This window comes from Lepisosteus platostomus, chromosome 2 (genome assembly GCF_059453375.1).
Source record: "Lepisosteus platostomus isolate fLepPlt1 chromosome 2, fLepPlt1.hap1, whole genome shotgun sequence".
NCBI lineage: Eukaryota > Metazoa > Chordata > Actinopteri > Semionotiformes > Lepisosteidae > Lepisosteus > Lepisosteus platostomus.
The window spans coordinates 59,637,940-59,654,958 of NC_142612.1; the positions used below are offsets into that span (position 1 = coordinate 59,637,940).

A 17,019-nucleotide genomic window follows, 5' to 3' on the forward strand; every position below is an offset into this window, starting at 1 on the left:
GATAAGCAGTTATTGAAAATGATCCGATCAGGGACGGATTTTGGTGTTCGTAAGCCCTTGGCACATCCACTCCAAAATTAGCAAAAAGAGGGGTAAACGCCAATTGAATTACGTCAATTTGACACGATGCACTTTAAACTATTCTAATGCTAAACCACGTGATTGATGGAGCGAGTCAAGCGACTATCGCTTAGATTCTTCTAGTTTCTAGAACAGACGCTAGACAGCATATGATTATTGATTTGGAGCACTTAGAGTCGATCGCAAGCATGTTGTTTCAGCTCATTTTTCGTTAGTCTCTAGTGTTTCCCTCCTTCGTAGGCCCTACAAAGTTCGTAGGCCCTATGCACTGTGCCTACAGTGTCTGGCACTGAATACGATGATACACAGTATGGACAGCACAGTGGTATGAAGGTTAGCACTCATACAGTACCTCAGACCTCTTGGGTCAAATTATATTTTCTTTCACGGTCTGGTGCTCATTCTGAGGGGTGTTTGCAGGTTCTCTCCAAGTTCACATGGTTCATTTTCATGTTTCCACCTCCTTCCATAGGTGTCCAGGTTAATTGGCATCTCTGAATTTGGGACGTCCTTCATGTGAGAGACGGGCATCCTGCACAGGGTGTAGACCAACTCTGTGCCTAATTCTGCCCAGACGGGCAGTTTTAACCTCACCTGGTATAAGAGCTTTTTACATGGTGGGTGATTTTAATTAGAATACACTTAATCCCCTTATTACTGTACTGTATCTCCTAGCACTGTATCCCAAAATTACAAGGCTGGCTGACATTGTCCTGATGGAAATCATTTAGGCCAGAGTCACTGGCTGAAAAAGAAGAGTAAAATGTTGTTTACAAATCACAGTAGTTGGAATTTTATAGCATTTCACATAGGATTGTTGTAAAAAAGCAGTAAATGACTTGATGCTACCTTAAACCCTAAGCTTTAAGGAGTGTCAAGGTAGAGAAGCAACTATTCTCCACTCCTGGTCCGAGTGCTTCAGAGCCAGCAGAGTTCAGCTAATGCGCTACTGCTTTTCCCCAGCAGGGGGCAGCAGATAGCGGAAATAATTTCACAGTGTCTGTATGCCAGATCTATATGCCAATTAAGTAATAATAAACTAAAACAATGACATATATTTACTATTTTAATAACACAACATATTAATTAGTTTTCGCTAATAAATCGGACTTTCTATACATTACTTGCTGTGGTTTTCCAAATCACTTCGGGAGTTCTGGTTGTTGTTGAAAAAATGTTTTGACTGTCAGTATCTGGGATATGTCAGGAATTTGCTGTCAGTGTTCTGCTTTATCTGAGCAGCTGTGAATCCCCAACTTGACAAGTCCTTCTGCTTTTAGATAAGTTGCATTACATTGTGCAAGGCAATTTTATGATCTGTGAATTCAGTGCATGTTCTGTTTGAGAATGTAACAGAATGAATCATTTCCAGGTATACTTCACTCTAAAGATATTAATTAACTTTTGTGAGTAGTCATTCTACATAAAAAATTAAAATATTTTAAAAATTGCTCTCACTCCTTTTATTAATAATACTCCTCGTAAAAATGGGTAAAGCTACATAACTTATCACACTACAAATGTAGTGTAGAAACACAAATGTAGTTGCATTTATCCTAAAATTCCCAGAACCAGTTAAAATCACTGAAAACACTCACACACTTTCTCTCACACACACACACAAAGCAGGCACTTTGATTGAAGCCAGTTTTGAATAAGGGTTTAAAATGACCTCATCACCCCCCTCCCCCCCCCCCTTCTTCCACTTCCATTTTAAACAAACTAAATTAGCATATTATGCAATTAAGGGAGAAATGAGGGGACACAATCTGTTAAAGAAGTAGCCCTCCACTTCTGCAAACCGTGCCTGAACCAACCTGTTTGTTTTTACAGTACAGAGCTGTACAGATAAGCCCTAATTGTTATGCAACTCTTCAGCATAAGCTCCTGGCGTTCTCACTGCCCGGCACTAAGACCGTCTAAAATAGCAACAAGTAAGCATGCAGGGACAGCGCAGGGCCTGGCTGCTGTAATGGGATGGGGACACAGTAGACGGCTCTCAAAATGCTGAGTGTAATGTACTTTCTTCGGAGTTTCTTCAAGGTAGGGGGTTTCAACTTTCCTTTTTAACTGTGTGTTTTTCTTGTCGGTCCTTCCTCTTTCCCCCTCTCCCTCCCACCCCTTCTCCCTCAAACTCTTGCTTGTTAAGCTCTACAGGATGGCGAGAGAGTGAGTCAGTGCTGAAACAGTATGTTTACTGTACCTGCCGCCTGTCCTGTTTAAAAGAGAGATGCTGCAGTGTTTGGCAGTTGCCGTGCGTTCAGGTTTGCGAAGCCGATGATCTTACGTGAGATCAAAGTGAGCCTGCATTTTCACTCTCCCTCTCTCTTCCAGAGGATTGTTGTGTATGGTTCCCTTTGCTGTGTGTTTTTCTCCAGTTCAGATGGAGGTGTAGATAAAGAACGTCTAGATTTCTTATGCTCATGGGTGCAAATGTGTATTCTTTTCAAAGTTTCATATGCTTTTTTGTCAATCTGGTCTCAGTATCCCACAGCAGTTAGCTTGTAAATGTCACCAAATGTTTACCACTTTAAAGCACAGGGATTAGCTGTTTCTTAAAAGCAGTTTTTTGTTCTCACATATGTCTTTCATTATTCGGTAATACTGAAGAAATGGCTTGGGTTTATTCCCACTAATGTGATATTACAGGAATTTGGTTTAATATGGGGGCTCCGTTCAGACCTAAAAGATTACAGCTCTGGGTACAAGTGGATGACCACTCTGCTAAGACAACTGTTTGCTCTTCTTCAAGATTTCATCCGCTCATGTGATGCTGGCAAAGCTCTTGAAGTTGCCATGGTTTCATGTAGGCTGTGCAAAACGTTTTTCAGTAGCTGGGCAAAGTTCTTGGTTTTCAATAAGCTTGCAGTGGGATTCAGGGATCATTCTCAGAGACTGAGGAACATAAAGTATGAACACATCTATACCTTAGAACATGTATAATGAGCTTGTGTAAGTCGGGAATTGCAAGTACTAAATTAAACATTTGTGAAACTATTGTTCCTAAGAATGTGAGGTGACATTTAAAGGAACAGATTAATTCTGAGCAGAGAAGTAAAAAATAGATTTTGGAGGAAAAACCAAACCAAATTTATATGCATTTTGAAAGTGTGGGTGAGTGCCACTTGTCTTATAATAAAGTAACGAAAAATGCTTAAGTTCTGCAGGAGACTAGGGAATCTTGGCAGTAAATGTAAAGTCTTAATATCGGAATGTTCCCTGCTCAAACCTTGGTCCTGCCACTTCCTCTGTTCTTCAGATGAGATGTGAAACCAAGGTCCTTCTGAACGTGTCTCTGCAGCTGCTGTTGATAGTGCACCTCTTGTCCCTGTAAGACACTTGAAAACAACACATCTGCTCAAACATTAACTGTTGTTTTTGATTTCTACAATACCAGCGGAGATCTGCCCTCATAACTCTCAGTCCCTATGTTTAGCATCAGGGCTGTTGTGCACCTGGATATATGTCGAGAAATTTCTGGAAATGGACTCTTTTCACTTGTGCAGCGAAAGAGAGATGACAAGACAGAGTTATAAAAGACATACACAAACCATCAGTGATGTGAGCAATATATTGGTCCGCTTATCCTTTGTTATGTTTGTTACAGTAAGTGAATCAGTATGTTCTTATTAAAAAAAGTATTTGGATAACAATGAACAAATTTTAAAATGGAGATGATGAATATATGCTCCATAGATGAATGAAGCAAATGTTGTTCAAAATCAATCCTGGTACAGTGCATATAAAAGAGATACTTGTATGCACTGTGAGAGTGTCTGGTAGTGTTCTCTTGTTCTAAACAAAAGTACAGTATGTGTTCCTTTCTTTGGAATTGATTTTTACTGATAGTCCTTAGCTGTAAAGGAAAGCAGTGCTTATGAAGCACTCTGACAACATCATTCAGCCCTGGCTAACTAGAATTGGAAAGAGTTATCTCTCCAGTTTCTGAATCCCTTTTCAAGGCCTTAACTTTATTTGCAAAGATCAGTAAATTGGGTTGGAATGAGGACATGTGTACATTTCCTAATGCATATGCCTAAGATGATAATATGCTAGCCCTACCCCATCTAAGTCATCCGGAAGTTTCTACAGGAATGTGCTGAAGGTATTTGTACCAGGAACTTGCTGCTAAAATCACGAGACTCAGGAGATTTCCTCGTATTGTCTGTGAAAATGTGGGGAGCCGATCCAGTGCCAAGTTCCTGGAGAGATCTCAACACGAAGTTAAGATTGTTTTATTCACAGCTTCGTTTTGTGCTAAACTGAAATTAAGCACCCTTTGCCAATGCTGGACATGTGGGATGTCGACGGCACCCCTCAGGTATGCCACATGGATTCTGATATCATCATCAGATGAATTCCAGAGGCGTGAAGCAATTTTCCTTTCTCTGGTGGCAAAACACCCACCTAGCTGTAAAACCACGGCCAGCTGAGTAGTGTTTAATTACCACTGCCCAGCTGAGAGCCCGGCAGGCGGGGCTGAGATTGGAGAGGGGCCTGAAAGCCATGTGTGGGAGCAGCTGACGTGCACTACACCAGCTTTCCTGGAGGAAATTCATCGCCACTGTGCGGCTCCCAGCCTCTGAGCAAAGTGGCCATTCCTGCTCTTGTACAGTTTTGCAACAGAAAACTGATTCACTGCTTCCTGCCCTGTTGCCCCTCTCCATTTTTACAAGAATGTAAAATATTAGGGCTGTAAAGAAGTAGCAGCTTTCTGGAGTGTGTGGCACACCTGCTCCACTGTGAATGTACACTCCTCCCATCTAGGAGATGCCTGTGTGTCCCAAGGTGCAACTCTTTTATCCCCTCTGCAGTCAAATTCTGAAATAATGTAAAATAATTATTTAATCTCCTGAAACAGTGTTGTCCCGAGCTGTTGGTTTTGTTTTATTGTGCTGGATAGATTTCCCACAGGGGATAATAAAGCTTGAACTGAATTATTCACAGTAAATACACTGAGACGCTGAGTTTTGACTTTGTCCAGCTCTCGGCACACTGCTTAGGCTGCACATGTGGGATGAATGCAAGCAAAGTGCAGAGCCTGCAGGCTGGGGAATCCAGGGCTGGAAATACAAAGACTGTAGCAAAGACTGTGTTGTGACCACATGCTGTCTGCACCAGGCAAGGAGAGACAACTTCTCTTTACAGAAAAGTGTAAAATTCTCAAAGGAATTGGTGAAAATGTGATCAGGTGGTTTAATTTTCCATGTGAAAATGTTTCTACATTTTCCAGTATTGCTTTATGAATCGTTTGAGATGAAACACTGCTTTTACTTTTAACTCAGATAAGGAGTGATGAGCTCTGCTTGGCAGCTCAGACTTTCCCTCCTGAAAAGAAAGAGCACTGGAGTACAAAGCTGAAGTCCCGGCAAGCACTGCAGGTTTTGTTCTTGTCCGGCTGATGTGGCTGCAGTGGTTCTGTCAGTACAATGTTGAATTCCAGTTCCAGACTGCTTTTCACTTGCCAATGACTGAGAAAGAATTCGACAGCTACTGCGTATGCCACCACTGTGATGCATGATCAAACCTCAAGGGGCTGCGAATCAACAGAACCAGCATTAGGAAAAGGTGTGTAATTGATGGTAAAGGCAAGAAACTGGAAAATGCATGAAGGGCTCTAACAGATTCACAATCTCTGTGCACGGTCTGTTACAATGGCCTTAGTTCTGACAGAATTTATCAGTAAAAGGGAGAGAGGTGGCACAGAGACTGATGTCCTGCTGTTAACTGATAATGTTGCTAATGCTGGCAAAGTGCCTATCCTGCAATTGTCACTGTCAGTACAATGTACTGTCCTGATATAAGGACTTCACTTTCCAGTGGATTTATAACTTTAATTAATAATAATAATAATAATAATAATTGCTTACACTTATATAGTGCTTTTCTGGACACTCCATTCAAAGCGCTTTACAGGTAATGGGGACTCCCCTCCACCACAACCAATGTGCAGCATCCACCTGGATTGGAACAGAGCTACTATAAGTAAATATCATGCCATAGACAAGGTTAAATCAATAGCAGCAACAGGCACATTTTTGTACAAGATTGTAGCAGTGAAGCCTCTCAATATTAGCTTCCAACAGCAGAGCTGTACAGCCGGACTAAAGACATTCCAAAGGGGAAAAGTGTATTCAATTGTGGTTTGCATTTGTTTTGTGGCTCCTGCCATGCACACATTGTTTTAGCTCTTCACACGTGCTGGGGTCAGGCAAGTCTGCATCGAAAACGTCAAAGAGACCGCGCTTGCCCTTTTGAACCAGTGATGACCTGCTTCGAAAAGATACACGTGAAAGAGCCTTTTCAGTGGGGTGGGTACAAAACTCTGAAGTAGGCCCGTTATGGGGTATAGAAATAAGGCAAAATACCTGAATTTGCTAGGGCAATTAGGGAAGTTTAAGATGCATGGTTCGGTAAATGTAAATATTATGCGAACAGAGCATTTGTATCTGTAACATCCTGGATGTTCATATTTCCTTCATGCTCCCTAGTGGCAGAGGCTCTGAGACATGTGGTCATGAATCGTGAGTCTGAGATGAGCTAGAGTTCATCTCAGGTTATGAATATGCAGCCAGCACCAGCGATATCAGCGCTTCTTGTTTCAGATAGACACTGCAATAGGTGCCCTGGGTTAAATTAGCCAAGAAAACCCAGATGGTATCCGTCATACGGCACACTGAAGAAGCTTATGATATGAGGCGCACAGAAGGCTCAAGGTATCAGTTTCTATACATAAAGGATGTTGTGTGTTCAGGTATAGGCCCACAGGCAGCAGCAAACAGCCTGCCTGCCTTGTGGCTTCAGCTTGGCATTTCTTTGCCAACCCTGTGGGTGGTATCTATTCAGGAGCCGGATTCCAGCTCATGTGCTGCAGCTACAAAACAAAAAGACTTCGACTGACCTTTTTGTAGAGCCGGTGTTGTCACTTTGTCCTTGAGTCCTTAAGTGTTATCTTTCATGTTCAGCAATGCCCTTGTACTTAACAAAAAAAAAAACATAATTCTCATTTATTCTTGAAAAACCAATTCATGGCCCCCTAGTTTGAAACAATGTGAAATTGTCCTCAAGGATTTTACAACATTTTCCCACATTTTTATGCATCGTCCTGGAGTAACCTCTCTTCTTCTGCTGCTAAGATACAGGACATAGGGGAGGGGGGGAGTGGTGGTGGTTGGGGGGGCAGAGTTTATGGGAACTGTGCAGATCTTCTGAGAGAGCCAGGCTGGGTGTCTTAACCCATTATCATCACTCCAGGAAGGAAAACACTCAGAGCACAGCTAGGTTAAGCCAGGCTAGGTTAGGTGGCGCTGTAGCTCCAGAAGGCTTCACACCTGTGTCACAAGGCCTAAAAATGTAACGCTGCTCTTTAAGATTTGTTGACCCCAGAACAGTGTAATAGTGTCTAGTTGTCTCTTCGTTGGGATGGCTTGGCTGTCTCTCAGTGAATCTACTCTAGTTTTCTTTTGGTTTCCTTGTTTTCCTGTTGACCTTGCCTGTTACTGCCTTAAACTTGTCTGTGAGGCCTCAACTCTGTGTTCATCTCCACAAGGCAAATGCCTTTCTCTGTGTGCCATAGACTGAAATGTCTAACTTTCTCGGGGATTAAAGGATCACTTTTAGGTCTCATTCTAATTTTTCATCTGCTCTGCTCTCTGAGTGCCAGTTGTACCTTCACCCTGACTGCCTTTGCTCTCTCTAAAACTGTTGGCCAAGTACTTCTGCAGCTCTCCTTTGCTATTTTCTCTCTCTGTCTCAATCCTAAATACTTGTATTGATCATTGGTGTTTCCACATGCAGCACTGTCATAAGTAGTTTGATGAATCGCCTGGCCTTGTGTTTATTTTCCAATTTACTATATCATTATGTCACATCAGCACTTATTGGAACAAAACCGTGAAATATGGAAACATTTGCCACTTTTTTATAGCTAATGATTGTGAGATTGTTGGTGTAATTTTAAAGCAAAAACGATTCCTTTTAATAGGGCAATTTTTGAAAGAGCAGCTGGCAACATTATTAAGGTGAAAGGAAGGCAAACCATCTGTTTTTCCCTGGGTTGTGGCTGACCCCCATGTGCAAATAAATGAGAAACTAACATGTATTTCCGTAGATTATGTAAGTGGCCTGCCAAGACCTCACTCTGATGTTGTCTATGCTGTCCTCAGATGCCTGATTTTAATAATCACAGGTGTGTCACTGAAGCATGAAATTCAGTAATGGCTTGCTACAGTACATCTAACTTGAATTTTTCAACACCCAGACACAAGGTTATTTATAAATGCAGAAGAGGAACAGTGTCTCTCTTTTTCTTTAAGTCAGATAGAGGACAACGTCAATTCACTGCCAACATGAGCAAGCTGAATTACAGAGAGAAGAGAGCCTCACCCACAGAAGGCTGCTTCTTTTAATTACAGAAGTAATTAGCTGTGGACTATATCCTGTATACAGTATCTCCTGTCAGGGCTTTTGGTTCAGTTTCTGCTATTGAGGTTAATTTCCCAATAAAGCATGAGAGGGCATCAGTTGTGCAGGATTCTGCCACTTCTTGGTTTGTCATACAACACTCTGATTAGTGCTTGCAACCAGCCACAAAGATACAATAAAAAAATCAGGCAAAGACCATTATCTCACGTTTGTTTTTGAAGTAAAAACAAGCATTTTGAAATGATGATTTCTGTCAATCTTATTCCAGCAACCTTTCATGGCACAAGAACGCTGTTTAAAAAAACTCTTCATGGTTCACCATGCAGGCTCCTGGCACAGCTTGCAGTCTCATCCCAGTGTGATGCTGCTGAGCTGTCTTTAATTGCATGGTGATCTTTAGCTTTTCTTGATGCCCCTGAAACCACCAGGACAACAGGGCACCATCTTCCACGCGGATGGTGCTGGTGTTTTTGCCCTTGTCACGGAAACGTGATCCTCTACTGCCAACACCGCCCCATATTGCTGCTGCCCAGTATGGGTTATTAGAGAACCTTGCGCCCGACGTGGGACACGAACCCACTACCCTGAGATTATGAGCCTCATGCTCTACCAACAGAGCCAGTCGGGGGCGCAGCCCATTTGGTACATACTGTAGTAGTTAATTGATCCAAGGATCTCATCAACCCAATTCTTTAAAGAAGCAAGGGTACTAGCCTCAGTCATAGAGCTGTGTAGCTTGTTCCATACACCCAAAACCCTTTGTGTAAAGAGTGTCTCCTGCTTTTGTTTTAAATGCACTTTCTTCCAGTGCCATATTTGCGCTGTTTTAAATTCCAAAACAATGTGGAAATAAGATATACTGTATTCTTATAAACTCACAGTCTGATTTTTGTTTCCCAATTGTATTGGTCTCCCGCTCAATTGGTATCTTCAAACTTTAGAATTGCTGTCACCAAGTGAGGAGCTTTTTGCTTGGGAGCAAAATTCAGTGATTTATCTTCTTGGCGAACAGAACTAGACCAGTAATTTCAGTACATTTTGACAGATTTCAGATCCATAGGTATTAAACTGCTCTGTTCTGTGCTCCATTCATTTCCGAAACAAAATGCTATTTGAACATCTGGTATTATGCTGTAGGTAGGCTGTAGCAATTCTTTTGATTAAACTCACTGTACCTTTTACTTCAGCCTCTGGATAATATTTAAATACAGTAGCAGCACAGTGTGAGAATCTACTTCCATATAAGATTTTAAAAAGTCATCTCCCCATGTACTTTGCATCTTGTTTTAGCAGTAGTACCCTTTTATGGATATTGCAGTTAACGTTAAATGCTTTATTATTTTGAGCAACGAAGGATGTTTATCCAAAACTACAGTAGTTTGTTTTCTACGACTAATCGTGGTTAAGGAAACATAAAACTATGTAGGTAATGGCTGAGGTTCTATCTTCATTAAATAAATGAACTTCTGCCAACGACGTAAAAGCCTTAATTGCGGAAAAGAATGTGTTCCAGCCAAGTTTGCATTGCTTCTTGGTAGAAATGTCCCAGAAATGTGCTAATGGGTTGAGTTTATATGGTCCAAGATGAAAATCAGGTGTTTTTGTAAAGTTTAAGAATTTTGTGTTTGTTTCAGCACATATTTTCTAAGAGTTCTTGGCAATGTGGAGCGCGACTGAAAATGTACTGTCAAGTGAAGTTCCCCACACTGCTGACCAGATTGAAGTCTATAAAAGCTGAGAGTCCTGTTTCAAATGCCTCTTCTTTTTCTTCTGTTCAAAACACAGGAAAAATGATCTAGCAAAAAGAATGTGTCTAACAATATGAAACAAAATGCCACAGGTTGGCTAAGTATTGAATTTATGTTTTGTACTAAAGCTATGAATTTGTAGACCTTACATAAATAATATGAAAAACATAACAGTGGCAATAAGATAATGAGGACCAGTGGGATTCTTCTCGATGATTTCTTTTACAAACAGATAGCTTTCTGTGTTCTAGTACCGACATCACCTCGTTAACGTTGTTCTGGATTGTTAATCCGGCTGTATCTTTGTCCCATCCTGTTGCCATGGGCACAGCAGAGCAAGAAAAATTATCTGTGCTGGCTTTTGGGAGGACTGGACTTGCCTTCCAAGTCTGACGCAAAACTGGGGTCATACTGTAGTTAAACACTTAAGAGAAGTGTTAAGGTAAACTGGGAGCTTTGTTATTTATGAACATAAATCCCATTGAAAGTACAGCTCTGGGTTATGTCTACGTGACCCACATAAAAATGCTAAAGGCTTTGATCTATGAGGATCTACAGCAACATCAGAATAGAATAGTGAAGAGTAGAAGAGTGAAGAATTGAAATTATTAAATATGCTGATAAAGATCATTCAAATGGACTTCTTCGGGATCAAGAGTGGATCACGAACCAGACAACTCAAGTAGAAACATTGGTACAAAAGGAGGCCTTTTTGTGTGTATCTGGAATGAGCTACCCAGCAATATTTTTTTAAGATGATAATCCAGCTTCTTTTGTTGTGGTTACAGACCATTGTAGTCAGGGTCAAGCAGTACTGCCATTGTGCCTTTGAACAAGGTGCTTCACTCAGACGGGTCCAATAAATGCCCACCTGTCTAAATGTGCACAAATGTGGCCTCAGTTAAAAGCAATAGCCAAAAAACTGAATGCCTTTTGATAATTCTCCAATGCTGCCTCCTAGAGAATTAACTACAGTACCACAGAAGGAGGGATGCAGATGTTGCTCATACCACTTCCAGCTCTCAGGCAGGTAGCAAGCCACAGGATTTGCAGTTGCAGGGCAAGATTAGGGTCTAACTCAAGCCCATCCAGCACTGGTCTTACCGGACCAGCTTGAACTGCTGCTTGTGGATGCTCGCCCGCTATCAGATATAGCCATCAGTCTGTGACTGTCAGAGTCAATAACTGTTACAGACGCAGATGGGGGACTCCCTTTCAGAACCAGCCATCGTAGTCAGAGCTGACACATCATTGGGCTTTGATTCTCCTCAGCAGACCAGCCCTGTATGACAGGCAGTAATTTATTTGGTTACTCTCATGGGATACAGAACACAAAGTTCTCATGTGGAAAGGCTTTTAGAAAACCATTGGAGGTTACCAGTGCAGAATCATAGAGGGCTGTTGTGTACAGTCAAGCAAGTGGACGGTAATTTTTTCATGCAGTAACTCTGTTACCCACTCACAGGATTTGCCCCAGATGGTCTCTGAGTGTCAGCGTATGTACTGTATTATGGCAGCAGCTCCAGAAACAGGACCCATGTGACAGGGCAGGGCTGTGGACAGTCAGCCGAGCATGAATAAACCGGAAAAAGTCAACTTTAGTTTTCCGTTTCTCAATCCCTTTTTACTAGAATTTGCTTTTTCTGGGAACACAGTAATGGCTGTTGAAAACCACTGGTATCAAAAGATGAAGTCCACCCTACATTTTTCACTAATGAGGTCATCTTAATTCAAGTAAAAAAAGGCCGTCTGCGCCTTTGAAAGTACCCCCCGAAACAACCAATTAGCCTGCAATTAAAACAAAGATCACATACAGTATCAAGGTTTGTGCATGTTCTAGTTAGAATGATATTTATTGTTAAATATAACAGGATGGAAGCTTCCCTGACAAAAACGCTACTGTACATACTGGCTGCCTTCCCAGAGCTGTGAATAAAAGAGGTTTTTTATCTGTGACTTTTTTTTTTGTTTTCATTGGAATCTATGTGCGGAATAACAAATGAACTTGCATGAATGGAATGGTAAATGTTGACCTTTTCAGGGATTCCTCAACACATTACATTATACTGAAGTGTCGCTGGGTGCTCGCCCTCGGAAGGTCACTTGTCTGTGGGAAGGATTAACAGTAAAGCACTCAGCTTGCTGATTCATTCTGCTGGATGGCTGTGCTGGGGTGGGGAGTCCTTTTTTCCGGTGGCATTCAGTGGCTTTATGATGTTGGGCGTAACAGGAGGATAGAATTGCAGAGAAAAGACTTTAGTGTTTTCCACGCTGGTTGCTAAGGCTGTGAGTTATGTCTCCAAAGCCAGTTTTTAACAATGAGAGTAATGGCAACATTCCAGGAGGAAGTAACAGATTGAGATCCACAGGTCTTGGAGTTAGTAAGAGTGACCTAAAGTAGATAGACATACAAATTTCTTACAAGGACCGTACCATCTTTCTTGGTTATAATATCTTTTAAGTTGCTATGAAAGACTATTAATTAGATCTGTGTATTTCATAATAGGTGGCAGAATTGTCTAAATAGATTTCTAAGTCTGCTTTTGTAATTTTTTTATTTACTTAATAGATATGCAATATGTAATATACAGTATATAATACATATGTGTATGCATAAAAAAGGTGATCTGTCATCCTGAAATAATACATGAGCACCAGATTTGTAGAACTGTTCCCTTTTCTTGCAATTGCATAGACAGTATCAATTTTCTGTATGACTGTATGTCTGTATCAGGTCCTGGACCAGCACCAAGCCATACTAGGGAAATGGATCTGTTTGTGTCGCTCAGTTTTCTTTGGCTGTTATGTCGTTGTTAAGTGGGAAGAGACATAACCAGTTCATAGCATGATGTCAGAAGCTAAGCCTGGTTGGTATTGGGAGACTGCAGTATTCCAACAGACCTCCAAGGTGGCACTCCTCCCTCTGGACCATGATTTCCACTTATACAGTCTGGCAACAGAGCACAATGTAATGTAGGAAGTGTTGTGCTTTGGATGATAGACCAACATCACAATAACTTGGTCATTAAAGATCTCTGCCTGATCTGTTGTGCAGTGGGGCTGCTAATACACTGTACAATGGTCACTATCACTGTATGTCTCCCTGGTGGATGCTACAGCTCAGTGCTGGATGTAGTGAGTCTTGGGCTCCCTTCTATATAAATAATAATGCATGCATTTATAACACATTTTGCTATAGAAATGCAAGTATTATTATTTATTATTACTGTATGTCTGTCCATTATACATCTACTGTATATAAGTATAGAGGTATAGTTTCATTCATTATTGTGCCTTTGATCACAGTCTATTGACAAGTCAAATAGGGAGACTAAGAGAGGTAAATCACTCGACATCTCCTGTGTTTCAGGGTTCGTATTCTGTGTGAAAGGTCTGCTGTGTACACTGTTTTCCACACCTTCTAGGACTTTCTTCCAGTTATTTAATCCCTTCGGGCTGCGCCATAGATCAGGCTAATCCCATGTTCTGGAAATGGGTTAACAATGAAAATGCCTTGGTGTTGCCTGTTAATTTGGTGTTGCCTATTAATAACTTCCACACAGTCATTATCAAACCAGTTATACCTAAGCAGAAATCTTACAAACAAGCTGTTCTTAGATTACTTTTTCGACACAAGATCTAAAGAATGATTTCTTAGAGCAAATATGCATAGCAGTAGCATCAAACGCCGTCTGAAACATACATTCATCTCTTTTCAACTGCAGGTTTTTTGAAAGGAGAAAATTGACTTCATCACAGATCACCCCTTTTATCCTCTGTAGATTGCATTTAACCCCTCACAGAGCCACCAATCTGCATAATCTGAATTATCCATTTATAGGTAATTAGCCGAGATCATCTCAAACTGCCTGGAGTTTTTCCCAGTGACAGGACAGGGCCTTTGGAATTCTTTGCAATGTGAAACATGGTGGCGTCTTTGTACAGTGCAGCACGCTACAGTGAAAACTCAGTGAGGCATATTCTGCTGTTGAAAGCAGAGTAGAATAGGGTCTATGGAGTGGCTCAACTGGTAAAGGCACTTGCCTGGGTGCATGAAGACTGTTGTTTTTGGACTGTGGGAGGAAAGCAGACCTCCCGGAGGAAACCCACGCAAACACAGGGGGAACATATAAACTCTACGCAGCTAGCACCCCAGATCCAAAATTGATCTCGGGGGCCCCAGGACTGCAAGGCAGCAGAGCTAACCACTGCGCCGCCATGTTGCCCCTTTATGAAACCCACTTTTGAAATCGAAAAGCATGAATATGAGACGGGGGATCTGGTGATTTTTCGTGAGGCCCCAGCCCCCTCATGCTCGCCACCACACACTAGAAAGCAGGGCTCAGGTTTCACTCAGCGGTCTGAGTCACTGGGAGAGAGAGAAACATGAATGACCTCAGTATGTGACTCCTGTCCCAGCCCAATGGCTAGATCTAAGGATGGAAACACACCAGGGTGAGCTGTGGTCTGGGTCTGGAATCCACCAGTACACACCTTAGGCACAAGAACATCACATTCTTTTATTCAGGTGAGATCAATGCTTTTCCATTGACATCTGTGCATTTTTATATTTATATAAATATCTTTATATAATGACACCCATATTAATTATTAATAGTCTGCCATCTGTCAACCTCTTTTTTGTAAAAAATAAAGATACGTTTTGGTTAGTCATTTAGTATTTGTTGCTTTAAATTCCTTTTTTATTCACAGTGACAAGGTACAGATTTGTTTTTTATGTAACCTGATGTGTACAGTATATATTTTTGTGCATATTTTAACCCCAAATTCTGAAACATACGGATTAAATATGTTCGGACAAAGTATGGACAAATAGTATAGGAAATGAAATGGTTTTATGTTTTTACCTTTTGCTTTCTCATTGTTAGAATCATTGGTGCTGCAGTCCACCATTCTGAACAGCACCTTTTAAATTGTTCTTTTATTATTGACAAGGTTGTTCATCTGTTCCCTTGTCAAAAGGCAATGTACTTCTTTGAAACATCTGCTGTTCATTCAGATTAGATCAAGTCTGAAGTTTAGTACAGGCTGTTTAATACAAGGGATAGACCTCACACCAAGATGTTTTGCTTTTTATATAAGCATACCTTTTTTGTAGTTAGAAGAGATAAGAAGCTTATATATATATAAATCCCAAAACCTTAAGTTTTTTTAGAACGTGCCTTGTATGTAATATGGTTTTAAGATGTCATGCTTGTTCTCTTTGAAGACTGGATTATCTGACAGCGTTATCTGATAGAACCCCAGATGTCACACCTCATTTCACTGCCCTCCTATTAAATATCTACACAGTGCCAAAAAAAATTCAGCAAGCAATTCAGTGGTTCATTTTAGGCTGCAGGGATAGTCACCTGCCTATCTGGGGTGTGTATAAAAGCTTGTAAGAGTACTGCTGTATTGCCTAATTGCGGGCAGGTTATAGTGGTTTTATGTGAACATGCAGAATTAGGAGAACATTCTTGTGAGTTCAGTGAATCTGCTGCCATCCAGGCAATGTGTGTTTGAGAGAAAAGCTGGAAAAGCTGTCAAGGAGGCTGTGTGCTTTTATCGAGAGACAAGACTTGTATTTGAGTATTCATTAGGTTTGCTTTAAAAAAACAAAACCAGCCACTGTGCGTCTCTCCTGAGTTGTCTTGTCAGATGCCTTACATATGTATTACAGCCAACCCTTTCTTCTGTTTGAGCTCCTGTAAATGATTCGCTCTAGATAGGCAAAGTTTAGATGTGCTTATTGTATGTCTAAAGAGATCTTGTGCCAAGTTCAAGCACATTCTGTTTTAGTTTTCCTGACAGCACTGATGTTATCATATATCCGAAGACCAAACAAAATCATCAAGGGCTGTTTACTGGGTTCATATTTCTTTCATTTCTGTTGTTGCTGAAACTGTTGGACCATCTTCACATCAGTGATCTGGATTTTGTGTCTCCTGAAATCTTGCCCATATGATTCTGGGAATATACTAGCATCCCTGTAATGTTGCACATGCACACTAAGTGTTTTGCATCTTTATGTTTTTACAAAGGAGAAATAATGGAAGCTACTTCCCACATTTCTGTGCCCCTTCCTAGGAGCCCTTCCGAAGTTCAACACAGATATGTTCTGGAAATGTCTAATACTTCAGGAACAATCGATGCCCCTCCTCCTCCAGGAGTCTTGGAAAAAAACCCATGACCATTGATCTCTGGTGTCTTTTGAAAGAAAAATGACAAAATCTCACCATGAGAGAGAGGAAGATTGCCCTGCACGCACGTGTTCTGTACTTGGGCTTCACCGTGCGCACACATACTGGGATACTTCGGATCCCACATGTGGGCTAGGCAGCTCTTCCGCTTCACAGATCCTGGCTTTGCAAAGGCTGCATGGCAAAAATATAAATCACCGCTGTGCTATTTAAGATAAGATCATAGCATCTTTGGGTTTTGAGTCTGCAGATAAAAAATCCCTCTCTGGAACTGTATTTTGCCTTAGGTGCAAAGAAAACATGGGAAATCTATGCAGCTGAGGTCCAAAGATTACATATAGTTTTTTTATGGAAATGTAGGCAGTGTGTGGAAGGAAAATCACTGTGCCTGCTGTAATACAGAATTGAGCTGTTTCTTCTTGTCTTCAAGGTGGTCAGCTTGAAACTCGAAATACAAGATCCTCTGTGATACATTTGACATCATTGAGCAAAGATTAATTTTCCAGGGGGTTCTGCAGATTATGTTTTAAATTGCAGGTAGTTCACATTCATTCATCTACCTA

General features: G+C 41.1%; 1 protein-coding gene across 10 annotated transcripts in view; it reads left to right on the forward strand.

The window, feature by feature from the left end:
- arhgef4 (Rho guanine nucleotide exchange factor 4) overlaps positions 1–17,019 on the forward strand; it is a 139,621-nt gene that overhangs the window by 46,429 nt on the left and 76,173 nt on the right. Inside the window, exon 1 of one of the 10 annotated variants that reach the window (XM_088610286.1) lies at positions 1,918–2,124. The exons of the other annotated variants lie outside the window; for them this stretch is intronic. Within the exon in view, the coding sequence (XP_088466412.1) occupies positions 2,086–2,124 (39 nt within the window). The 5' untranslated portion in view covers positions 1,918–2,085. Of the gene's footprint in view, positions 1–1,917; positions 2,125–17,019 lie in introns of those variants that run through there. 10 annotated transcript variants of the gene reach the window in all.